The sequence below is a fragment of the Euleptes europaea genome, chromosome 1 (assembly GCF_029931775.1).
Source record: "Euleptes europaea isolate rEulEur1 chromosome 1, rEulEur1.hap1, whole genome shotgun sequence".
Lineage (NCBI taxonomy): Eukaryota > Metazoa > Chordata > Lepidosauria > Squamata > Sphaerodactylidae > Euleptes > Euleptes europaea.
In genome coordinates, this window is record NC_079312.1 from 74,945,846 (window position 1) to 74,973,015 (window position 27,170).

The window sequence follows — 27,170 nt, forward strand, 5'->3', positions numbered from 1 at the left end:
AGTTTTTCCATTCTTGGAAATTCGGATTCTTTGTTGTAATTATTAATTAAAGGAGCAGAATACCACATAAAGATTTCATTGGATACATCTAGAAAATAACTTAGTTCCATATTTATTTTAATTTATTTTTGGTATATTCGGCTACTTTTCTCCACATACTGGATGTAAGGCAGCCATTCAGAAGTTTCCAAAGGCTTTAGAGTAGGGATGTAAACCTCCATTGAGTTTGAGAATCAAATTCCCTACCCAACCAAAGCCCAGGAGCCACACCTACAGTTTTGCACCCAAAATTCAATCTGAATGAGACAACAAATTATCAATTCCACCTCAGTTGGATGCTAAAATGGAAAATCTAGAAATGATCCCTGCAGCATCACCAAGTTGTCTGTTCTCTAAATGCATCTAGTGTAAATATAGCAAAAGGTTACTGGATTGGATCAGACAAAGTGGAAGCACAATGATGCTCGTGGATGCAGGTCTTTCCCACCGTCACCCAGCAGACGTCTGAGATCTTAAAAAGCTGATGTTGAAGGTCATCACAATATTGCGGGAGAAACTTGGGGGGTAAGAAAGATCCACAAGCACCTTCCATTCCCATGTTTCTGTAGGATCTGTAGGATATCTTACTGTAGCATATAACAGCAATGATGAGTAAGTTAGCTCCATTGCCTAATAAGAAAATCTGTTCTTACCCGTAGTTGGGTCACTACTTTGTGCCAAGTGTGATAGAGCTACTGTAGAGGTTTGATCAGGGTCCTGGACCTTTTATTTGGAATTGTTGGTTTGGAGCCAGGAGCATCTTTCAACAGCCTTGTGTTTTAGTTTTGCCTGTCATTGTCCCAGTAATAATCTTTTCATAGCTCTGTATTAAGCACACACCTCCCAGAATTGCATGAACAGGTATTTAGAAAATATAGTTGCATTTGCAATTATATTGTGTAACCAAGCACCCAAATGCACCCCAATAAACTTAATGTAGTTTGCCAAAAAACAAGTGGGACACTTCACTTATAATGAAATAGCTGCGTTTAGCTTCTGCAAAAAGGAAGTGCCAGGAAAAAAACTAACAAAGGCATTTATGATGAATGGGTACAATGATACACATTAATCATGATAAACATTTTAATCCTGAATAATGGAGAGGGATATGGAAAACGAACGAATAACAGCTAGGAAGATGGTAAATACAAAATGTCTGTCCAGAACAATAACAGAAAGGCATGTATCTTTTTATACAGAACATACTTCTGTATAATGAAAGCAAACATAACCAAATGTTAGGCTAAACAAAAAGAACAGGTGGCAGATCACTGGATGAAATATGATTTCTTGCACAATTGTCATTAGAAGATTGCTTTTTAAAAAAGTGGTTTACAGGTGGTTGGAGAAAAGCAGTTAATTTGCATGACCTGAGACAAAGAGACAAAGTATTTATCATTTCTGTTACATATGTGTTGTGTGTTCTAACAGAGGATGTTGCAGCAGACAGCATGGAGACCAAGGAGGCCAGCTGCATCATGAAACAGACCCAGTACTATTTTAGTACAGTTAACTACACTTACAACACCATCATTGACTGTGGAAATTGTTCCAGGTCAGTAGAGGAAGAGATCTCTGCAATAGAAGTTCATAGTACAAGACCAAAGCTGTTGGCATCCAAGTGCTTTGCTCTCCCCCCACACACACACACACACACGGCTGAAGGTCTGTTTTTTTACCAGGGTTTATGGCAACTGTCACAGAAACTGATGGAGAGCTGTGAGTGGCATTTTGACTATAAAGAACCACGGAGACTTTCACGGGGCTGTGTGCTTTAACTGCTTTCCAATAATAGGCCATCTTTCTCTGAACGACTGAGGGCAATCCAATATGGCGTAGTTAGAATGCTGGACTATGATCTTGAAGACCCAGGTTCGAATGCCTACTCTCCCATAGAAGCTTGCTGTGGGACCTTGGCCAGTCATATTCTTTCAGCCTAATCTACTTCATAGGGTTGCAGTGAGGATAAAATGGAAGAGGGGAGAACAATGTGAGCGGCTTTGGGTCCCCATTGGGAGAAAGGCAGGGTATAAATAAAGTAAATAAATAAATAATCTGTACTTATACATCAGTCTTATTCAGTTTCAGCTATCATAGTTTTCCCCCCAAACCTTGGGAATTGTAGTTCAGTAAGGATGCTGAGAACACTTCAAGAACCTTATCCTCTCTCACAGAACTACAATTCCCAATCATTGAACCAGTCAAAGTCTGTAATGTAGATACACCCAGAGAGATCAAGAAGCTACAATACCCCTTAGCAATACAAATGATGCCTGCAGATACAGAAGAGTGTATCCTCACCACCAGTTACTTTGCATTTGGAATGGGAAAGTGGTGACTAATATGCAACTGCGTCGTTTTTGGATGTGGGCATCTGTACTGAAGTATCAAAAGTAGCATGAGAAGCATCCCTCTCGTGCCATAAAGGAAACTGTAACCTACACAGGGTGAGCTTTAAACAGTACAATAGTGGTATAACTGGAAGGGTAGCGGCAATTGTCACAAAAGGCCTGACTATTTTGTTTTTCTTCTCCAGGCTATTCCATGCACAAAGGCTTGCCAACACCAACCTTCTGTTTGTTGTAGCAGAAAAGCCAATATGCAGTCAGTGTGAATCCACCAAACTTCTCCAAGCAGAAGTAAAGGGTATCCTTTGCGGCATAATACAGAATCAGCTTCAACAGAATGTTTGCTATGGGGTACATTATGACTGATGATCATCTGCTGGTGTATTTCTGTAAAACACTGCCCCAGAACAATTTCATGTGATTACTTTGAAAGTCAGATTACAGCCACTATTCCTGGTCAGAGGCTGCAGGTTTCCCCTCCTCACAAGTAAGTGATCAACTGAACTCTCATAAGTCTCAAATCATTCTTTATTCAACCTCACATGCATCCAAAATAATTCAGTCAGACTTATGACCTTGCTGAGGATGGGTAATGAGAACATTCCTTGTGATAAGAGTCGTTATGTCCTTGAAAAGAAATTGGATATGAACATCTCCCATATCCGTGATTTCTTCTAACAATGAACAAACTTTTGGCGGGTGCGCTCTTGCACCCAGAAGAGGGAATTACATTGAGCAATGAGTGAGCTAATACAGAAACATCTGACTTAAGAGGTTGCTAAACTACAACTTCCAGCATGCACTAGTTTAAAGGGATAGTACTATTTTTCTTTATACTAATACTGTACATATATCAACTGCTGACTACAATAAGTACAGCCCTGTTGGGGCACCCCAGCCGGATGATCAGGGTCTCAGAAGGCTGTGGGAGAAAGCTCAAAGGCTGTTTTAAAATCATCCTTGCCACCACCAATTGTGCCCCAATGTTTTAAAGGCTTTTCTTCTAGCCAGACTCTCAAGCTGGGAGGTGGGGTGGGAAGAATGATCATTGTGGCAATTTCAGGGGGAGAATCAGAGGACATGGGAAGGGTTGTTATAAATTTTTTCCCTCCTGTCTTCTGACTCTCCCCTGCAGGTACCCCTCCCCCTGCATTCAGATTATTTTGGCAAACTCACATTGGGGGGTCATTTTTTTAATGAAATTATGGGTAGTTATGCCCTTAGAATCATGGAGAGTACACTAATCCTTCCTTAGAATATCGCCTTTCTAAATAATGGCTGGTTTCCATGTTCATGCACGCCATTTTTTTTACCCTATTCCTCTACCATATCCCCAAAAGTATGTTACAGATGTGTGTGGTATTTCCTTGACAATGAAAAGCTCCATCACGAGAACCCAATCAATGTGAGCTGGTAGAAAAGCCTCGATATCGAAAAGGTCCCCACATCTGTTTTGACTACAATGCAACGGTGAGTAGGGGAAGACAGGCCTATGGATGCAAGAAGTACAAGGATATATTGTGGGTGTACTCCACTGGGATAGTACTATGGGATTTATGAGTAAATGCCGTAGCCTGCCAACCCAAGCATCAGTCTTGCAAGGTGGTAATGTTCCTACTATATCTGTCCAAGCATCTCAAGAAACACTGAGAGGAGGGGACAGTACCTGTTTAACAAATCTGTCCAATACTGGAACAAAATGTACCCCCTGTTCCTGAGAGAAACTGTTGTAATTACACATTTAATCTCATTGGGCTTCCTTGCCTTGCCTTTAAAACAGACCACTATCCTTTTCCATGTCTGGGGTAACTATGAGGTGAATTTAATTACAGTAAAGATTCAAGGATACTGGCTTGGATCCCATAGAAAATTTCCATTAACAGAAGGAGGGTGATTTTTTCAGATTCCCCATTCCCGCAGCAGACCCTATGCTATTCTGAGGTGGGGGGTTGCCCCCCAGCAGCAGCATTTCAGGGATCATTTTAGGCTTCAGAATGAGAGGGGAGGAAATCCTGTCTTGTTGCCAGCAATCCTTTCCATCAATGGAGATTTACCATGGGATGTTACCCATGCCGATCATATGCTAGTGAGATAGAGAAAAGCAGTAGGGCCAGGGACTGTTTGCAGAATGGTCACTAGACCAGAAGATCATGGTTCAATGTTTTTTCAAGGAAAAACATCTTGAAACGTGTACTGAGTCCCAGTGTGAAAGCAACTGGGATGTTCCTGACCACACATATGGATGAACAGATCTGACTTTCTCTCACTTCTTGTTTCCACAGGAAGATACCTCAGACTGTGGCAGAGGAGCATCATTTAGACCTTCCTGGAGAATCTTGATATCTCTGCAGTTGCTCCTCCTCTATTTGACTGCCTGTTGCAATCCACTGCCCTTGGCATCTTGCCTTTGAAACATCCATTTAGTCCAGCCCATCCATATTTGTTTTCTGCACCATCTCCATCCCCTCCAGACTTGCCAGAGGAGGGCAGCTGCCTAGTTCCATCAACTCTGGTTACACCTTGGCACTCACTCATGAGGACGTTCTTTCTTCATTCAGAAGTTCAGAAGCTATTTTCATTGTTTGTTTCTCGTTTTCTCCCATCCTCTCCTTGCCCGTCCAGTGTCTCTGCACAGCAGGTTGTGTAAACACAGAGCTCTGAGCAAGACTTGGGGAAGCACGAGCCACAACCATGATCTCCTCCACACAGTGAACATCCTTGAGCTTTGATTCATTGCTCCTCTTTCCATTGAGCTGTTGGCCAAACAAGAAGAACAGTGGCCTCATATTTTTTCCCCATTGAATCTGTGGAGTTCTGGGAGACTTCTGTCAGTTTCATCAGGAGGTGTCTCATAATTTTGTCTTTAAAGTATTTAATCAACAATGCTGACAAATTACTATTGTGTTTGAAACCTTCCCATCCCGATCATGCAAACAGCAACAACAAAAATCAATAGAGCAGAAAAAGTGGTATATTATTGCCAAATTGATTCTATAGTTTAGTTAACTTTTCAGCCAATTCCAATGGCTTGTTAAACTCAAACAAATCCTAGGATGTCACCGCAGCATCTCCATTCCACCCAGTTCGCGCTGTGCTTTCCAAGGCCATCGTTGCTAAATCTCTCATTAGTTAGATCCATCTCAGATCAATTTTTAAATTTATTATGATTTTATTTTTAGCCTGAAGATTTTAAACTAGATCTTTCTACATCTAATTTCCAAGCATTTTAGCCTGACAAATTATAGTATTTGTTGTCAGCAACAAGGACACAAAGAAAAAAAAAGGATTTGACTTGAATTTTATGGTCAGTATTATTTATTGAAACCAGTAACTCCATACTAAGAGGACTTGCAGACTGAGCAGGGGAGAAGGCTGTGTGTCAAGATTCTTATGCTCACCATTCTAGTAACCCTTGCAATGGTTGGAGGGAACAGTGGCTCTATCATCAGCAAAATGAATACCACGGTACCATAATAGATGTAGCCCACATCCAACATTCCCTGTCTCAAATCATTTCCTTGCCTGGAAATGTGTTAATGAATCAAGAAAACACAATTATTTCTCCTTCTCCCTAAAGCACTACAAACCCTCCCCTTTGTGATTTCTGCTGTATCCTGCCCTTGAGGAGGACCAAAGGTGAGACTGGACAAGCTGAAGGTGACTTTATTCCAAGTCCACACTGACCCTTTTAACAGATACTTTCCCCCACCTCTGGCTGAAGCAATATATGCCAAGCCAAGAAGGTGGTAGCCAAAGGTTTTCTTCCTGACTTTGTGTTGATTTTTTACTGTACCTTTACAGCACCCTCCAGCTATCCAGTACCTGAAATACAGGGGTGAATAAGAGCACAACCAAGCCCCTAAAAGCAGGTCTCCTGCAGAGTACCAATTATTTTCCATGTACTTTAAAAGAGGGCTCTGTGATATAGTGGAAGTTATTGTGACATCTGGCCACCCATCTCAAACAGACAGAACCCTTCAGAGTGGCTTTGCAGGTACACAATCCATGTCTGGGATTGTCGGTGACACAATCTGTTGCAGGTTCTCAAACAGGAGTAAATCTATAATTCACCAAATATTCTGTTCAAAAGCTACCTTTTTTTAGGGCTTGCACTGGTGGAATTACTATGGTTCAGATCTCTTTACTTGTGCATATTCCATAATAAACGTACCTTGTGATTACATCACCTCTGCACTTAGAGTAGCCAGTGAAGTAGAGAAGAGCTTGTCTTGTTTCTACTTTGGTGCAAGAGTTACAGTCTGAGAAACATGAACAACTGCAGCATTATATAGCGCAATATGTGGCAGACTTCACTAGTAGGAAAAAGTTAATTGCTACGACAGTAACTGTGATGAGATTTACAACAGCATTATGAAACGCTGTGGGGCAGCACTGCGCCCTATTTCAACTTCACATGTCATAGTTCCCCAGTCACAAGCTTTTTTTCCCACCTAGTGAATGTAAACCTTTACATTCTAACTATTATGAGTAATGAAAGTGTTAAAAGCTTCATTTTCTTCCTTATAAGGAAACCTAGAAAGCAAACAATGGTACTGTTACTTGAATCTGCAAGTGAAAATACAGACTAGTTTTATTGACAATTTCATGATATATTTGAACAGAAACTTTCTGTGTTCCTGGTTTGCTGCTCTAGCGCTAAACCAGAAATGTAGGAGAGTTGGTTCTCCAAAACCTTATGCTGTCACCTCAACTCACGTGTGATGTAAAATATTCTACCTGTGGTGTTCCCACAACTATATTTTGCTTCAAGACAGATGGCCAAAGACCCACATAGATGTGGTTTGTCTTTAAAAGCTTTTATGGGCTGTGATTGCCTTAGGATATATACCCTGCAACTGAATGCTTAAAGAACGTCCTTGAACTTCTCTGAAGGAATCTTTCTGCAGGCTGGTATGATCTGAGTGGCGGAGGGTAAAATCAGGGTCAGACTGCTAAAACAAACATGGTAATACGATGTAAATAAGTGCAAGAGGAAACTGTCTATTGTAGAAATATGTATCTGAGAGATCTGGAAGTAGACCTTTGGCACATGAACTGCAGTGTGTTTGCTTTATTTCCACTGATTCTAGTTCTTGAAAGTAGGAGAGTGATTAAATTCTCTCTCAAAAATCAGCTTTACCATGATCCTATCTCATGTGTCCCCCCCCCTCCCTCTGGATATCCTATTGTCCAAAAGAAGAGTAAAGTGTCTGAAAAGTCATGTCCTTCCAAGTCTCTCACTGTTTCTTTTTTTCCACTGGTGCTAACAGTAATAGTTTTGCTTCATTGGCCTTGTACAGAATTACAGAGAAGTAAACTGGGAAGTTATAAACAGCTCTACCTGATGTACAGTAGAGAGCGTATCATTATTCCTTGGGTATACAGTCCCAGTAATAATTTTACGGGTTGTGGATGCACTCCCAGTATCTCGCTGGTCTCTTCTGAGCAGCAGAGACTGCCCAATTGTGCCAAACTGTGTGACTGTTTTGTGATGTGGGGAACTGTTTGTAGTGTGTTTGGCTGAAACCCCCAGGTCCATTCCACTTTAGTCTGACTGAAACTATAGTCTCCCTTGTGTCACTTTGTCTGTGACTCTGATTGGCTAGTGCTCTGGAGCCAGGGTACTTCCATAAGGGGTCCCTCCTTAGCAACAGATATTCGGGGATGGAGCACAGAATATCTGGAGTCAGTATACGTGACCTGCAGTGCTTATCATCAGAGTGGGGAGATCTAATGTTGTTAAAGGCCTTTCCATATTTCTGAATACTTTGCCACAGTGGCAGTGCAGGTAGCTGGTTGGTTGCTATCACAAACTTACTCAAGACCTGGCTTAATGTCCAGTGGGATCACAGTGAAGTGTTGTTGGTTGGTGTGATGCCCTTAGAGATGTTGTTTTCAAACTATATACCTAACAAAGCCTGATCACAAATGTGTGAGGTGCACCCCACCTTCTATGCGAAATCTGTAGCAATGCTATGAAGGCTAGTCTTGCCCCCAGAGCTAGCCTCCGATTAGCTTGAAATGGGTAATAAGAAAAAAATTATTCATGTTTGATCTACACAGATGTCCCTTAAGGAATCAATATGTTGTTCCTCCCTGGGTTGAGCTTAGTTCCCCTTGCCTTAGCTATGAAAAGGACAGTTGGAAGTGCTAACAATTTGAGCATTCTTTTCTGTCCTCAGGTTTGCCTCGCCCTACACCCCAACCCCAACCACTTCAGGAGGATTAATGTTTAAAGCCCTATATTTTTTTCATTTGTTCCTTTTTAAGAAAGACATTTTTTAATGCTGAAAACCTACTTTGGGGGGGAGTGAGAGGTGTGTACTGCCACACAGTGCGCTGCTAGGCTTCATGGTTTGCTGCAACCACGCAGAACTGGTTTCCCCAAGCTTCATCCAGGAGAACGGATTCTACAGCTGCAGTGGGAGTCCTTCCGCAGTGTCTCTGTGTACTCTACGGCACTAGCTGTCTATTTTCCACATTAAGGGTTATGATTGGAGAGCAGAGCTGTGGGACAGAGGCGAAGACGATGGGAGTTGCTGATGGGAATGTCACTCAAGACCCATTGTAGCTGTGATGAACCAGCAGTTTCTCAACATTGCCTAATTTGTATCTTGTGGTCTCCCTGTGACTCGCAGTGGTTCTATAAATCGCTACATATGATGTTTGGATCTCTGCTACACCTTGTAGTTTAGAGATTTCTAATGCTAATGATCGTGGCATTTGATGATATGCAGTTGTAGTGCATTAAACTCCAGACCACCTTGTGGCAACTAGGAAAACAGATTCTCTGGTAAAAGCTTCTTGTTTCTGTAGTACTGTTTGCATATCTACCCTAACAGCGGCTTTATATTTTCCTGGCTTCTGCCTGTGGCCTCCCTTTCAGAGAAGAATGAAGACTGCTGAATAAAGCTCTGACAATAGAAGATCTCCACACGGCCCCAACTCAGGCAGAGCACAGGTTGCAACGTGGCACAGTTCCCACTTTCAGCACTGTCCTGGGCATCAGAGTGGAATCATCCTCTCAGTGGCCTGGCAGGGAGTACCAGAGGCAACAGAGATGCTTCTGTTCCTTTCATGTGTGGAAACTATTTAAGTGTTGGTTAGATGTTACTGGTCAGTGCTAAGGCAAAAGGAAGACCTCCCTTTAACAGTTAACTCACCCCCATCCCCAGGTCAACAGTACCCCTTCACATTTCAATGTGTTACAAGGATGAGATAAAGACCTTATTTCTCCAGGCTTCAGAGCCATAACAGGCAAGTATGCGGATGATGAACCTTCGTGACAATGAAACAGGCTGAGAAAACCCTGTCCCTGGTTGCAATGCATTGTGGATAATTCTTTTTCTTTTCTTTTTTAAAGATCTGCTATGTGCATTGGATGATGGCATTACAAAACATGCAGGTCAGAATGTAGAGAGAACTACCTTGGTTATTTCCCTGCCCGGTGATTTGTTGCTTTTTAAGAATGAGATCTTCAAATATATTTATACATGTGTATGTGGCTGATCTACCAAACATCCAGCTCTTTCCAAATAGCTTCTCAGAACTGTAGATGAAGGCTGGAAATCCCACCCCCAGTACAGATTGCGTTATCTGTCGGATTTCCTAGAGTTCCAGTAGTCAGCAGCTCCAACTGCTACCCTCCACCTTTAGAGTCACCTTTATATTGTCTATGAGCCACCCTGGACCCCCTTTATATAATGAAACAAACTACTACGCCTTCCGTTTGCTCTTCAGCTTTGTCCACAGAAGGTTAATAGAGAGAAACTGAAGAGGGAAGAAGGGGGGGGGTATTAGGGGAATAGAGGGAAGTCCAGAGAATGACCAAATGGCTTGCCTTTTATCTCCAGCTTAGGGAAACAGGTAGTCTCACTAAACGTAGAAAATGGCAGGTGGAAATAGTTTTCCAAACCCTTCAAATGGAGAAATGGTTTCTCAAAATTGTAGTGGGATATCCATGTTGGTGTGTTACAAGAGGGGGGGACCTTTGTCACACTTTAAAAATTAACTATTCTTATGACAAAGTATGACGTTGGGTTAACCGAGAGGTCATGTTTGTCGTTGTGAACAGAGACATCTAGCTGATTTCTTGAATCCTAATGAATAGGAAACACAGGTGGAGAGAGGGTCAGGCTAAAATGTATGAACCAAAAGAAGCTCTAGAAGTAACAACCTGGAACCCAATCAAATCTTTGAGCTAGTCAGTCCCAGCTAGGGAGTCTCCTTCTCTGAGCAGACGGCTTAGCTCAGCCTTTCCTATGTTCTGTTTGTTTTCTCACATGGTTCACAGTAGCGACCGATAGATTCAAACCAGTGGACTTGTTAGCTAAGATCCATCTGAGCAAAACAATTTGTAGTAGGATAGGGGGTGGGAAAGGGAGGGGGAGGCCCACGGCCTTAACCAGTCTTGGAAGTTTGACTCCAGAGCCAAAAGGGCAGGGAGGAGATTCATAAATTAATGACAAGGTTAATTAAAGGTCATTTTGCTTGTAGCTTCTTCAGTGTGTGTTTGGTTATGTCTATGGGAACCGTGCTTTGACCAGATGGCTGGCTCTGTGTTACCAGGAGTGTATGTAAATCTGTAGTCTAGTCGGGTGCTGCTCATTTGAGAAAAAAAAAAGAAATATACATAACTATAAATATATATATATATTATATTTTAAGTTAAAAAAGAAAAGAAAAAAAGCAAAGCATCAAGTAGTTGTTCCTACAGCTGCTGGGATCGATCAAATTCCTATCAGTCTTCATCTAAAAGGTTTTCTTTCTAATGATTCAAAATGGGTTTTTAAATTTTTTTTTGTACAGAAGAGTTGGAAAATTTAAAAAGACTAAAATCTTTGTAAAATATTGTGCGTGTGATTCCTTGTAAAATATTTTCAAATTGTTTATTACAGAGGATCCGTTATTAAATAATGTTCATATTTTCACTTCAAATGTGGTGACTCTTTTACTGGTTTGCAAAGAGGTCAGAAGAATGTGCGGATGACAGGTACCGCTCAAGTGTAAGGTTCTGATATTTACAATTTAAAAGCCTGTTCAATGGGGGTGGGGGAAATAGAATTAGTGGAATCTCCAAGCCCACTTTGGTCTGTAAGTACTCCTGGGCTCTGTTCTAACCTGCTGTCAGAACTGGATGGTAAGGCTGAGAAGCTGGATTTCAGGCCACTAATTTGTAGCACGTTGGTATTTGATCTGGAGTCAACTGCTTTATGTGTTGGTTAAATAAACTGATTAATCCCCCTCCCTCCGAGAGGTTACATCACAGGCGGTAGTGGCTCATTTTGAAACTGCAGGTGGACTCCTTATTTTGTTGTATTGGATTTATAGCCTGTGCAATGATGGCCACAGGTCCACAAAATATCAGACTGAGGTCCAGACGTTGCCCATTGCCCACTAAATGGTTTAGGATTTAAGATACTGAAATAGTTGTGTAGAACTTTAAAACAACTTGGTTACATTTTTCAATATTCATCATACCCACAGGAAGATGCTATTTTTTTAGTTGATATTGCTGCATGTGCTAGAGGAGGACTGATACATATTCTTTGTTTATCAGCAGACATTCCTCCAAGTATACTGGCATTTGGTATTTTACACAGAGACTAGACAACATAATAAAAAGGTAAAGGTCCCCTGTGCAAGCACCGGGTCATTCCTGACCCATGGGGTGACGTCACATCCCGACGTTTCCAAGGCAGACTTTGTTTGTGGGGTGGTTTGCCAGTGCCTTCCCCAGTCATCTTCCCCTTACCCCCAGCAAGCTGGGTACTCAATTTACCGACCTCGGAAGGATGGAAGGCTGAATCAACCTTGAGCCGGCTACCTGAAACCGACTTCCGTCGGGATCGAACTCAGGTCGTGAGCAGAGCTTTTGACTGCAGTACTGCAGCTTAACACTCTGCCCCCTTTAAACAACAACAACAAAGAATTCATAGAATTTAATGATTTTGGAAAATGAGTTGCTTTGGAGATTAGTTATAATGACCTCTCCCAAAAGAAAGGTTACTTCACAGGCAGTGATGATGTTTAAGCTTATCAGCTCTCATAAATGTTTAGCAGCCTCTTTCTCTACACACTTCTATGCCATTATTTGTAGCACTCTGATGTCCTGAAAGGGAGGAGGAGAGCAGCAACTATCCCCAAGTTTACCTAAGCTTGTAAATCATTATCATGTTTTCCCTTGTTAAAAACTGGCAGAGGGAAATGACTCAGCCGTTTTGTTGGGCCACCTTTGTTCCCACATATTAAACAAGGCTGCTGCACTTGAGTACAAGAATAAATGGAAATTGGAATTTCTGACATTTGATTCTCTCACTTGGATCAGCTGAGCAGTACCCCCTTAGTACTTGTGCAATGAGCCAATCCACCTCCTGCTCAAACCGGTGGCAAGATTCTCATCAGTTTATGTAGATAGAAGATTGCTAGCTTTGATCCACCAGAGAATCTCCGTGGACAGAAATCCCGCCATCCGTAGAATGCAGCTTTCCACTGCAGCCCAAAATGGTGTTCCTGGGGGACAAGGACAACAGCATTTGGAAGCAGGGGTGGTCTTAGGCACAGGATATCCAGGGCAGCTGCTCAGGGCCCCGCACTGGGGCAGGGGATACATGGCATCCTGGTGCCACTGCCCTGAAGTCCCCACTGCCATGGAGTCATGGTAGTGGTGGCTGAGTCAGGTGGCAGCCACCAATCCACCATGCCCTCTGAGACTCAGGAAATGGGTGTAAGGCGATAAGCTATGGAACGGTGGTGGTGGGCAGCTGCAAGCTGACAGCCCAAGCCCCATGGAGAGAAGGCAGCCAGCCAGCCAAACCCCTGCTGCAGAAGGCAGGTAGGGCCTGCCGCCAGCCTGCCGTTTCCCAAGACATGTTGAATATATGGAACACTTGAAGCTCCCTTATATTGAATCAGACCATCGGTCCACCAGATTAGTATTGTCTATTCAAAACTGGCAGTGGCTGTTCAGGATCTCAGGCAGATATCACTCCACCTACTACCTCGTTCTTCTAACAGGAGATGCCAGGATTTGGACCTGGGACTGTTTATGTGCCAAGCAGATACTCTACCACTGAGCCATGGCCCTTCCCCAAGGAAAGTGCCCAGCTCATGATTTGATGGACAGGCAGGCTAGGGGGCTGACCTTTTCACGCTGCCTTCTTCCCTCCCTCATCTGGGATGGTGGGGGCACCCCCCAGCAGTGATTCTGGGGTGCCATCCTTGAGTTTTATTTGGGGCCTCAGAATCACTAAGGCAACTCCTGGATGAAAGCAACACAAAAGAGCTACCACAGATAAGGTAAAATTCTCTAGACTCAAGGAACTCCCCGGGTATGCAGAAAAATATGACTTTGTGAATTACTCAAGAGAAAAAAAGGAACCTTTTTAAAAAGCCCTGATAAGGATTGAAAATATTTCAGAAGGGGTAGAACCCTGAGAGCAGCTGAGTGTCAGTTAAAGGGAAACCAGCCTCTTCAAGAAGCCCCCAAGAGCTTTGAAAATATCTGGACTGGGGGAATGTCTGTTCCCTCACAGGCCCCATTTTGTAAGCCCTGAGAGAATTAAACCAGCATGCTGTAGTGGTTAAGAGCAGCAAACTCTAATATGGAGAACCAGCCCACTCCTCCACATGAAGCCTGCTGGGTGACCTTGGGCCAGTCACAGTTCACAATTTTCTCTCAGCTATCTGAAGTATCTGAGGACTCTCAATCCACAATACTGCAACCTCATCAATTAATCTCAAAGCCAGACTGCAAAGTCCAAGGGAAATTCTACTAGGTCATTTCCATTTAGGCAGTAAGAATACATCAAGAATCCTCTGAGAGAAATTATTAGAATGGGAATAAAATGAGACAGAAAAAGACTTGGCTGTCAGAAAGACAAGCCTAGTTAAAAAGTCCAAAGCAAACCCTTGCAGTACTGAGATGTATGTAAGCATGAGAATGTACCATTGATGTGGTACATTCATAGCTCCGAATTCTGCCCCATTGCATCCTTTCCACAATCTCAATTACACTTTAGCATTCTCATGCTATTCCAGCAAGTGCATGTTCTGTTAACAGCACCAAAACTCATCTGTATGGGAAAGCACGGGGATACTTGTGCTGCTGCTTCTCTCGTACATTATGAAACGAAATCTGGCTAGGTATGTGCCCCAGGGGTAGTGCACGCTCTCTAAAGTGTAAAAACTAACCTTCACCAAATGGCAGATTATTGCTGTAAAGACTAATGGTAGTTTTACTGGAGAAATTAGTGTTGTGCAGAAAGGGACACATCTCCAAAGATATTTTAAGCTGAAAAAAGGTAGTCTTCAATATTTTTGTTGGCTCAAGGTGGACAGTCAGCAGAACAAGGACAAAGAAAATGTCTTTTCAACTATTTTCATACTAGGTGTTTAATGTTCAGTGAAAGTGCCTCCATACACAGTGCTCATTGGGTAGAAAATGCTTTGTTGGGTAGAGTCAACATTAGTAACTGAAGTTGAGAGGAAAGCATTAAATAAATTAGGATCCATGCTTAAGATTTCAACTAACAAGCAGCCATATGCTTGACTTGTTCGTAACTGTTTAGGCCCATATTTCCAGTAACTGACTTCACCTATAAGAGGATAAGAATCTCCCCCAGTGTCTTGTATATGACACATCACTTTAGAGTAGTATTTCTGTGGTGACATGAGGAGACTGGATGCTGAATCAGAAGGATCTCCACTGGAGAGCTGTTTATAGATGGCACTGGGCATTATTCATTTCTTTGGTGGTTAACTGCTGAAGATGCTGCTGGTGAACAAGGGAAGAATTCTGCTGAATGGAATATGAGTACAGAGAATCTGTGAACAACATTATCCTAGTGCCCTATGCTCCCTAGCTACCTCCCTCTTTCCCCATGCACAAAATTCCTGATGTGTAAATATGTGGCTTGCTTTACACTTAAAAAAAAGTATGCTAAATATTATTGTTACATCAGAATACACAGTCAGTTCCAAGGACACATTTTCTGCGGCAGGTGTCAGAGTTAGATATATGCACATAAGAATGTTGAAATAATTACCTACCACTATTTTCAGTTTGACCATAGTGAGTAACAGTTACTTTTCTTCTGTTTTGTGAGAAGATGAGATCTCCCGATAGAGATATGAAAGGATCTCAGTTTCGAAGCATGCTAAATTAATCCAGACCTTGAGGAATGGATTTCTAATCAGTGGACACAAATCTGATTTGTGATTATATCACCTGTTACCAAGTCAAAAATCACCTTTACTGAAATAATTACCATCCGTGAGAAAATAAGATGCAGCAAGCATTACTGTGCATATGCTTTTGTATTCTCCTAGAATGTTCCAGAAACTGAACTTTCCCCCTCCTTTCACAAGCCGCCTTTTCAAGTGTACAACATGTAATCGTTCATTTCCATTACAATGATGCAAGTGTATTTGAGAAACATGCCACTCTGGATTCCAATTCGGTATTGCTGACACTAACTTTTCAATAATCACAACATCCACCAGGGGGATAATTACTAATCTGGAACAACTGAAACAGAAGGCAGGTAGATCTGTGTACACAGAACCTTTACGAAACACGTTTAGGGCAGAAGTTTGCACTCTACCATGGAAGTTCACTGGATGACCTTTGGCCAATCACTCTTTCTCAGCTTAACCTCCTTCATAAGATTGTTGCTGTGAGGACAAAATGGAGGAAAGAATGAAGTTGTAAGCTGCTGTGGATCCCCATTGGTGAGAAAAGTAGTGTATAAACAACAGGATTGTAGCTAAATAGCAGGCATTTTAAAGATAGAGCTGTCCTATGCCACACACTGGAACGGCAGGATACAACCAAGATATTAGACAAATCTTGCAATGAGCAAGTGAGCTCTAATCCACACAAAAAACATACCAGTGTTTAAGGGACCGTAAGGGACCTTGTTTTTGCTGCAACTGACTAACACATCTGTGTGTGTGTGAAGTGCCATCAAGTCGCAGCTGACTTATGGCGACCCCTTTTTTGGGGTTTTCATGGCAAGAGACTATCAGAGGTGGTTTGCCAGTGCCTTCCTCTGCACAGCAACCCTGTTATTCCTTGGTGGTCTCCCATCCAAATACTGACCAGGGCTGACCCTGCTTAGCTTCTGAGATCTGACGAGATCAGGCTAGCCTGGGCCATCCAGGTCAGGGCTGACTAACACATCTATCCCACTGTAAATATGGTAATAATAATTAATTTAGGACCACTGTAGCATCCTTTCTGTTGTGTCCAACACAGCTTTTGTCTCTTCTCAGAAATTCCCCCCCCCCCGCCATTAACGCTTTCATGTTTTGCTTGCTTCCTTGGGGACTAAGAAGCACGTGCCATCAAGCCGCAACAGACTCTGGGTGACTCCTTCCACTGGGCGTTTCAGGCAGGAGAAGAGCAGAGGTGGTTTGCCATTGCCTTTCTCCGCGTAGCAACCCCAGCCTTCCTTGGTGGTCTCCTATCCAAGTACTGACGTCTTGGGAAATGTGTGTGTGTTAAGTGCCGTCAAGTCGCTTCCGACTCATGGCGACCCTATGAATGAAAGTCCCCCAAAATGTCCTATCTTTGACAGCCCTGCTCAGATCCTGCGAATCGAAGGCTGTGGCTTCCTTTATTGAGTCCATCCACCTCTTGTTGGGTCTTCCTCTTTTCCTGCTACCCTCCACTTTTCCTAGCATGACTGTCTCTTCCTAGCATGACTGTCTTGGGAACGGAGACCCACTAAAATCAGTTTAGGCCTCGTATCTCCCCCGCTCCCTCTTTCAAAATACGGTAACCTGGCAGGCAGTCTCGACCTTCAATTCTTGGCCAATCTACGCTACGTAGTGATACATGCAGGGAGCTTCCCATCGGACAAAGGCGAGCTTCCCTTCCTTCAGCTACTAAAACGAGAGGTGCTTTCGAAAGATGACACTCCTCTTCTTGCATTAGTAGAAAAGGGCAAGAGTCCAGTAGCACCTTGAAGACTAACAAAAATATTTTCTGGCAGGGTAGGAGCTTTCGTGAGCCTGTGGCCACAAACAAAAATATTTTTGTTAGTCTTTAAGGTGCTACTGGACTCTTGCTCTTTTCTACTACTTTTCTACTACTCTTTTCTACTACTACTCTTGCTCTTTTCTACTACTGCAGACAGACTAACACGGCGACCCCCTGTGAATTCTCTTCTTGCACTGCTCTCTTTGCCCTGCCCAGCCCCTCCTAACGCTGGGACAACCTCCTCAGCGCTTCGCAGCCACTGCTTCTGCTCCGACGCCCCAGCCCCTGTGCAGGCTGGGATTGGTAGTCATCTCCCTATTCGGCGCCTCGCTGTGAGGGAGGCGCGAGACTGCATTTCCCAGCATGCGCCTGGGAGCGCCTCGACGCAGGCGCAGTCCCGCTGTTTGTCTGCTCCGGCGGAGGCCATGCAGACCTGGCCTGTTGGAAGCAGCAGCAGCGGCGGCTCCTGCCTGTTGGCGGAGGGAAGGGCGGCGGCCTTGTCCGAGTGGCCCGGAGCAGGAAAGAGGAAGCAGAAGGCCGAGCTTCCGGCGGGGAGCCAGGCCCGTGGAGGAGGCTGCCCCTGAAGGCCTTCCGCCCCCGCCGTGCCGCTGAATGGAGCGGCTGGGAGCTGGACGGCGCCCGGCCTCGGCGCCTCGCGGCCTCTGAGACTCTCGCTTCGCCCCGGTCTCCTGGAAACCGCTTGTGGTGCCGGCGCTGCGTCACCGGAGGGCGAGAGGGTCGAAGCGGCGGTGCTGGAGCCCGAGGGGCCCGGGGCTCAGGGCCCGCCGGGGCTCCCCGCTTGGAGGCAGGCCGGCAGGCAGGCAGGCCGGCTGAAGGGGCGGCGGCCTCAGCACCGGGGTCGAGCCGCGGCCGTCTCTGTTCGGGCGCTATGCGGAAGCAGATGATAGGGTCGGGGGTGATCCCGCACTGAGAAGAGGCGGAGGGGTTCCTGGCGACCGGATCCTCTTCCCCATCTGCCCCTGAGCCCAGTCTCTTGGATCAAGGACCCTGTTTTGCGGGGCAGGGTGTGTGGGGGTAAACATGAGCAGATACCTTCCAGTAGCCCGGCAACATTTCCTGGCTGTACTGGCCAGCACCAGTGTAGTAGTGAAGTCTATATGTGCCGTTGTGATTTTGCTCTACCTTCTCTCCTTTGCTGCGGACACAGCTTTTGGACTCGGGGTGACGCCTGGGTATCTCTTCCCCCCCAACTTCTGGATATGGACGTTGGCAACCCACAGTGTGGTGGAAAAACATATCTGGGATGTAGGCGTGAGTCTGGCGACAGTGGTGATAGCAGGAAGGTTGCTTGAGCCGCTGTGGGGAGCCCTGGAGCTTTTGATCTTCTTTGCTGTGGTGAATGTGTCGGTTGGGCTCCTGGGGGCCTTTGCTTATCTTCTCACCTATGTGGCATCCTTCAATCTCTCCTACCTATTTACTGTTCGAATCTATGGCATGCTGGGCTTCCTTGGTGGTGTCTTGGTGGCCCTGAAGCAGACCATGGGTGACAGTACTGTCTTGAAGGTACCTCAGGTGCGAATGAAGGTTGTCCCCATGCTCTTGCTCCTGATTCTGGCAGTTCTGAGGCTGACCACCCTCATTAAAAGCAACGTCTTGGCTTCTTATGGTTTTGGAGTGCTTTCCAGTTGGATATATCTCCGTTTTTACCAGAGGCACAGCAGAGGACGAGGTGACATGTCAGACCACTTTGCATTTGCCACATTCTTCCCCGAGATCCTGCAACCTGTCGTTGGCTTGGTGGCTAACCTTGTGCACAGCATCTTGGTGAAAGTGAAAGTCTGTCGAAAAACAGTGAAACGTTATGACGTTGGTGCCCCTTCATCCATTACTATCAGCTTGCCTGGAACAGATCCGCAGGACGCTGAACGGAGAAGGTAAATTTCCCAAAATTCAGAACTAACTGTATGAGATGAGTGCTCAGAGATGATCTAAGGAGCAGAACTCACCTAATCCCATAAGAGAACTAAGCATAAGTCATATTTTACTCTATAGAAGAATTGTTTTCTAAAAGAACTTGCCTTCAAAAGAACATTATACAGAAGACTGAAAGTAATGACAATCTTGGCTCTTTCCCCTCCCACGAGCAGCCCTTTCTAACACAAGGAAAGTTTATTCCTGGCATCACAGGATCCATGTTGGCTAATAACCATGAGGATCAGCAGTGGGGAGAGGAAAGAAGACAAAATTGCCATTACTGTCTCTTCTGTCAGCTGAGCTCCACTGATGAAAGTCCCTTCTGCTTCCTGACCACAGTCCACTACCTGGGTACCCAAGGTTGGGTGAAAAATATATATAAGTCTATGTATAAATACTGAAAGTATAATTTATTAGAAGCGCTATATAAAAGTTAAAATTATTTAAAAACATTAAAATAGCACAATGGCATTTCCTGAGGTTGATAACTATAACCACATACCAAACGCGTTTCGGCCTATGGGGCCTTCATCAGTGGTTAATTAAAACCCTTTGTAAACCTGCACACATTTACAGAAATACATTAATGAATACAAATACTAATACAAACAGTTCAAACCCAACCAGGCATGTGTATATATTGTAAATTCTATTCCCAATTACTCAAACATCTGGTGTAATAGGTTCTTGTTGTAATACTGGTTAGCATAAGTCTCTGAAATACTGTGTGTGCAGGTATCAACCTAGTAAAGCACACATAGTATTTAAGAGACTTATACTAGCCAGTATTACAACAAGAACCTATTATTCCAGATGTATGAGTAATTGGGAATAGAATTTACAACATATACACATGCCTGGTTGGGTTTGAACTGTTTGTATTAGTATCTGTATTCATTAATGTATTTCTGTAAATGTGTGCAGGTTTACAAAGGGTTTTAATTAACCACTGATGAAGGCCCCATAGGCCGAAACGCATTTGGTATGTGGTTATAGTTATCAACCTCAGGAAATGCCATTGTGCTATTTTAATGCTTTTAAATAATTTTAACTTTTATATAGCACTTCTAATAAATTATACGTTCAGTATTTATACATAGAATTATATATATTTTCTTTTCACCCAACCTTGGGTACCCAGCTTTTGTTTTTAGGTTGGGTTTTATTCCCCTCCTTTTTTTCTTCCACTGCAGTCCACTACCTCACAACGCTATTAGTTCACATGGGACCTGTATCTCTGGGAATGAACTTTCTTTCCCAAGGTCAGAAAGTACTGCTTTGGAGGAGTGGGGAGCAGGGAAATTATGCCCTCCTTGTGATGGATATAATCCTATGCTTTCCCAATTATTTTTTTAATATGTGCCTAGAGGCATTAATAAAGTAACGGTGATCTATGGCTTCAATCAATTATTTCTGTATGTTATGGTTTTTTAAAAACTTTCTTGGGTACTGGTGACAGATATTAATTGACATGCATGGGACATATTTCCAAGGACCCTCTGAACCCTTTCTCTGTCTTGGTATTCTTCATTCACTCAATGTTGTTCACATATTTACACAACAAAGCAGAATAGGCATGTTTTTAGGGGTCAGACAGAACCACCCTTTGCATTCTGTGATTTATTGAACAGTACATATTGTGGTGTTCCTCCTTGGAACATTTTTCAGAACTGCTTTATTCTGAGGGCTATTTCTCATGTGCCAGTGCAAACAGACAGGAAACATGTGGGCAGAATTCTTGTATATTCGTGTCTCCCTTTCAAGTGTAAAGTAATATATCAGCATGCTGTGGAAGTTCAGAGACTGTGGGTAATGGGTGAAAATGCATATTATTTAGTTAACGACAATGAGGAAACCCATAATTGTGAGTATGTTTTGTGTATAATAATGGTTCTCGAAACTTTTTGAAATAGGACCCGCCTCTAAATTTAGGCTTGGATTCCATAGTAAATTTCTGCTGATTTCCATCAGCAGAGCAGACTTCCTTGACTCCTCCCTCCTACTGTAGGCCAAAATGCTGTCCCTGTAGGGCAGGGGACCACCAAGAACAGCATGATGTGGCAATCCAAGCTCTGCAGCAGGAGGTGGTATCAACCCAAATACCTCCTCTTAACGAATTTTCTGTGGGATCCAACTTTACTGTAGATTTTGTGAACCCCTCGCAAAGTAATTCCATTCTTCTTTCCTTCTCCTCAATATAAAACATAGAAGTTCCCATCAGTTTAAACTGAACAAGTTAAACTTTTTTATGTTTAGTATTTATAAATATATAGCATTATTGAATAGTCGTATTTCATGGCCATTTTGTAATTCCACAGAGACAAACTCAGCTCTCTTGATTCACTTCTTGACCTCAGAGCTAACCACTGAAAGAGTCACAATTCATTTTTTGGATCCTAACCCACATTGGAGACCTGCTGGCATGTAGCATTCATACCAAAAACATTAGACCTATCTAGATGCTTGTTTAAAGAACACAAACACTACATATTTTTCAGTTTGCCGCTAAGCACTTAGAACTGTTTGTGAAAATACATGCTATTAACTTCAACAGATCTTCTGTCATGCTTAAAGAAACCAAATTAGAATCATTTTGAAAACATGCCAAATTGGGGCACTTATCTTGATCTTTGCCATTTATGATCTTCAAACTTGTTTCAATTTGAACACCAAATACCAGATAATTGTTCATTTTTTTTGTGTAATCCTCCTAGTGACCCACGCTAACAATGTTTCTAAAAAATTTGTTTCATAAACTGAATTCTTGTTTACCCCCCACCCCGTACTTTGAAGTTAAAAATAAAAGCTAACAATGAGTGTCCATTTCTGATTGTGCCTTCCATAGACTACTGGAATATGCTTTAAAAAAGTACAAGCCTTTCTTTGCATTAGTCCTGGTTAGTCCTGTTTGAGGATTAAATGGGTTGAATTTATATAGAGCCTTCAGCCATCTAAAGCTAGTCAATAGTTGGAGCAATTGCCACACCTATGCATGTGCATTCCACTTCCCGCAAGGCTGTAGGATAAGTGATGGAGGGAGACTTGGTTTAAATGAGCTTCAAACCTTTCAGGTTAAAAACAAACTAGAGCAAGTAGCTACCTGCTTGACAAACATGACAGTCATCTTTCTTGTATAGTTCATGTTATTGTGGGCACACTGCTCAAGACAACCTGGAGCAAACTGAAGGATGCACAGTGCAGGCTTCTCCATATTTACTCCAGTCTAAGCCCATTGGTTTTAAGGAGCTTAAACTGGACTCACTTTGAATAAGATTGTATTGTAAGTCAAATTATTAATAGCCATGCAGTGTTGAAGAAGAAGGAGAAAAGTTGGTTTTTATACCCCACTGTTCTCTACCTTAAGGAGTCTCAAAATAGCTTACAATCACCCCCCCCCACACACACACACACACAACAGGCACCTTGTGAGGTAAGTGAGGATGAGAGAGTTCTAAGAGAACTGTGATTATCCCAAGGTTACCCGGCAGGCTTCATGTGGCAGAGTGGGAAATCGGAAGCTAAGCAGGGTCAGTACTTGGAAGGGAGACCACCAAGTAAGGCTCAGCAGAAGAAGGCAATGGCAAACCACTTCTGCTTTGCAGTTGGCTTGAAAGCCCCTTGCTGGAGTTGTCATAAGTCGGCTGCAACTTGACCCCACTTTACACATGTACAAAATGTGTGTGCTAAGATCACGAGAGTCATGTCATTTCCTGTCTTTTGGCATTTGGTTTGCTAGAAAGCCAGAAGTTGATGTTCCTGGAGTTTCTTTGCTAAGTACCTGGAGGAATAGGTGAAAAGGAGGTTTCTCAAACATAATAGAGTAGCAGTGCTCAACTGGGAGGAGTGTCATTGTGCTTATTTTCCCATTGTGCACTATGCATGCCGTCTTGCTTTTTGAAGATGCAAGTGTACTGGCTGGTCGGACTGCAAATCCGAAAGGAAGTACTCCTGGGAGGAGGACTTGATTTCCTTGCTGGAAGGGAAAAGGGATAGACAGCCTTCACTGTGAAGTAGAACTTCAAATCAAAACATATATACTTGTTACACATTAATGTAAATCGGAAGTTTTTATCATTGCATGTCAGGATAGGATAATAGCTTGTATGCTGTGAAGACAGGGTATCCAAGGACTTCATTGTAATTTGTGGTTTTCTTATGTGTGGAAGGTTTATGGATTGTATTACAGTATTATGGAATTACATCACTAGATTCTTTCAGATATTCATTGTGCTTTACCCTCTTATTTGGATTTCTCATCACGTGTGTTCTACCATTCAGGGCTCTTTTCTGTGTTTTCTTTCTCCATCTTATTACCATCCTTGATTATGATAACTGAATCTAGGCCAAAAGGGGGAGAATATTTCTAAAATTAACTAGAAGCCTTGCATTTTTTGCCTTACTGCTAGTAATTTTAACTTCATTTTGATCCTTTCAGTATAATTCTCAAGCCAGTGTAAGGAACAAATAATAATCACCATCATGGTATGATTTGGAATTTATTGATGACTGCAAATGTTTTAGTAGCTAAATATATTTGTTAGACCCCACCTTCTCTCTGTTACCTAAAACCTGGGAAATTAACATAATTCCTAAACTTATTGATTTATTACATTAAAGTTGCCATAAGAAATGTATATTATCTTGAAATGTATATTATCTTGATTATTTTTATGAATAATCAATATAGTGTTGATTCTTATGCATATTTGATCTTCTTTTGTATTATTAAAAAGTAATAAATAATTATGATAAAACATTTTTAAATAATAATGTTGGCATGCCGAATCTGCCCTAAAACAGTAATTTGGATGTGGAGGCTTGCAATGATGTCCTTAGTTTGTAAAGAGTGGTTGAAGGAATGCTGGGTATGGTTATAGATTATCCTGGATGTGGATTAGTGAACTTTAGGTGTGAATCAGTGACTTGGAACTAGGGTTTGAATTGCACTTCAGATATTCCCTGTTCCAAAATATCACAGTGGTTCTTCTAGATGAGGACAGTGAAATGCATGTGCACAAATTAAAAATATTCATAGGTGTATTGCTTTCTTCTCCATATAATTCCAGCGTGTTTCTTGTTATCTTCCTATATACATTTCTTTGTATGGACTCGTAACTATTTTATGAGGATCAGAGAGCAAAACCATTAGATTTGGCAGTTATTTAACTTTTTAAATAAAAAGATGGAAATATACAACATACCTAGAATGTAGCCTTCTTAGAGAGGTATTTGTTGGCTGAACTGCTCTGGGGGTGCTTAGATTAATTAAAAGTAGAAGGAACTATATACATTGCTATTACACAGCATTTGAAGTACTTCTCCCCCTTTTTTTCAGTATCTTTTTTAAAACTACACCACTATCCTGGGATTATTTTATGTTCCTTATGCTATTCCCTACTGATCTTTTCATTATTTAATTGGCTTTATGGGTTTAATCCAGAGATTCATCAACAGAAGGTGCTGATGGTTGTGAAGTTTCCCCTCTTTCCCTCCCACCAGTAATCCCTTCTCACCCCAGGAGTGTTAATTCCTGGCATTTACCTGCAAGGAATAATATCCATCAGACTAGCACTGTCTAATCTACATTAAGTCTCAATGAGAAAGGTGCACTATAAATACAGTAATACAGGTGGTTTGGAGCGGTGGACTTTGATCTGGAAAACCGGATTTGATTCCCCACTCCTCCACATGAGCAGCGGAAGCTAATCTGGTGAACTGGATTTGTTTCCCCACTCCTACACATAAAGCCAGCTGGGTGACCTTGGGCTAGTTACACTCTCTCAGCCCCACCTACCTCACAGGGTGTCTGTTGTGGGGATGGGAAAGGAAGGTGATTGTAAGCCGGTTGGATTCTTCCTTCAGTGGTAGAGAAAGTCAGTATATATCTTTCTCTACTTAATAATTCTTTCCTGTCAGACAGTGATACTTCCCAAGGATGGGAAACTCTTAAATTTACATACTGTTGCTGAAACTGCTTGCCCCAGTACTCCCTTCTGACCCTCAGATAGACAAAGCAAAAAAGAGCTATTTTGCTATCTCCCCACTCCTTACTACAGCCTGTTTTATTTATTTAGAAGAAGAAGAGTTGTTTTTTATATACCTGCAAATATGAGGGTCCATGAGGGGCTTGGTATGTGACAGCCATTACCTTAAATTGAGTGTGTTACCTGATGGGCAGCCAGAGGAGTGACTGTGGAATAGGAGTAATATGCACATATCTAGCTCCCGATAATAGCCGAGCCGCGGAGTTCTGCACCAACTGGAGTTTCCGAATTGATTTTGAGTGTTGACCAATTTGCCGTGCATTGCAGTAGTCTAGTCTCAATGTTACTGTGGCATGGATCCAGCTGGCTAGATCTGCTGTATCAAGATAAGGGGCCATCTTCCAGGCTAGGCTAAGTTGGAAGAAAGCTTTTCTAGCAACTGCATTAACTTGCTTCTCCACTAATAGGGTTGGGTCCAGTATAGCCCCAAGGCTCTTACCTGAGTCAGCAAGGGTCAGCTGAACTCCATCAAAAGTGGGGAGCACAGTATGCTTAAAGATCTCTGCCTTCCCAGCCAGCATTAATTCTGTCTTTTCAGGGCTTAGTTTCAGTTTTGTTTGCTCTTAGCCAATTTACCACAGCAGCCAGTCAGCGATTTAGGACCTCTACTGTAGGACTGTCAAACATAAGGTCCGTGGGCTGGATCCAGCCCATTGAGAGCTCTTATCCAGAGTGCGAGCCAGCCACCACCCTTCCCCCAGTCCCGGGCTGGGCTGGCAAGGCATGGCCCAGCCTGACCAAGTGACATTTATGTCATATCTGGCCGTTGTAACAAATGAGTTCGACACCCCTGTTCTGCTGCATCACCAGGAGACTTGGATAAGGATATATGGAGCTGAGAATCATACTGTGATTACATACTGTAATTAAAAGGATAAAACAGTGGGGGTGGGCAGGAATTAAGATATGGTATTTTGGAGGAGTTGTATTCCCTTCCCCCCCTTTTTTAATCGCTGATTTAAATGGAGACCTCTTTGATCACTCATGTCACAGAACATTAAACCCAGCCTGCATTAACTCATTGGCTTGTTTTCTCATGTTTAGACAACTGGCCCTAAAGGCACTGAATGAGCGGCTAAAGCGTGTGGAAGACCAGTCAGCATGGCCCAGCATGGAGGATGAGGATGAAGACAGCAGTAAGGTTGATATTCCGCTGCTCCCTGAGAAGAACTGGGACTCTGCCACTGCAGGAAAAGCAGCCAGTCAGGAATCCAGCCTCATTACCTTTGAGGATGCCCCCGCTCAGTTGTGACCATGAAGTTCCAACCACCCTCTTCTTCTTATCCCTGTGTGTCAGAGCTGCTAATGATCCTTCATGTGCCCTCCTTCACAGTACTGCCTGCTCTGCAGGGAGCAAAACACTATGCCTGCTGGCCCTGAGAGGGTAGGGCTGCCTCCTTCCAGCATATATTAGCCACACGGTGGCTGACCCAGGTCTCTGGACTCCTGTTGGAAATTATTAACTGTTGCACAGACCTGAGATTTTGGCTCTTCTCTTCAGAAGGGATCCTGAAGTTGAGAATTTCTTTGAATTGGAGTGGAGGGAGTCTACATCCCTCCAGCAAAATAAGGAGCGTCAGTCTGAATCAAACCCCCACAAAAGCTACCCATGCCGGTGGCTACCATTGTAGCTATTAACACTTATGTGTAGCTCTGTTTGGTTGCAGTTTTGGGCCCAGGACGACCCAGCCTGATGAATCAGATCCCATTTTGAGCTCTTAATACCACAGCACTATGTAAACCCCACCAGGGCACCTCAAAGCAAGCTCAGCGAGCAAAACACCTTTTCCTCTTTATTTCTTTTTCTGTTAGTGGCAGTGA

General features: G+C 43.0%; 2 protein-coding genes across 2 annotated transcripts in view; both read left to right on the forward strand.

The window, feature by feature from the left end:
* The window catches only part of CACNA2D2 (calcium voltage-gated channel auxiliary subunit alpha2delta 2), a 720,324-nt gene extending 714,446 nt beyond the window's left edge, over nucleotides 1–5,878 (forward strand). Inside the window, exons 36-39 of the mRNA XM_056867097.1 lie at nucleotides 1,471–1,594; nucleotides 2,576–2,685; nucleotides 3,769–3,857; nucleotides 4,670–5,878. Of these exons, the coding sequence (XP_056723075.1) occupies nucleotides 1,471–1,594; nucleotides 2,576–2,685; nucleotides 3,769–3,857; nucleotides 4,670–4,798 (452 nt within the window). The 3' untranslated portion in view covers nucleotides 4,799–5,878. The remainder of the gene's footprint in view (nucleotides 1–1,470; nucleotides 1,595–2,575; nucleotides 2,686–3,768; nucleotides 3,858–4,669) is intronic.
* Nucleotides 5,879–18,345: 12,467 nt separating this feature from the next.
* Nucleotides 18,346–26,898, forward strand: TMEM115 (transmembrane protein 115). The gene is made up of 2 exons (XM_056867096.1): nucleotides 18,346–19,265; nucleotides 26,394–26,898. Exons 1-2 carry the CDS (start codon nucleotides 18,412–18,414, stop codon nucleotides 26,599–26,601), a joined length of 1,062 nt encoding a protein of 353 aa, XP_056723074.1. The 5' UTR covers nucleotides 18,346–18,411; the 3' UTR covers nucleotides 26,602–26,898.
* The last annotated feature ends 272 nt before the right edge of the window (nucleotides 26,899–27,170 follow it).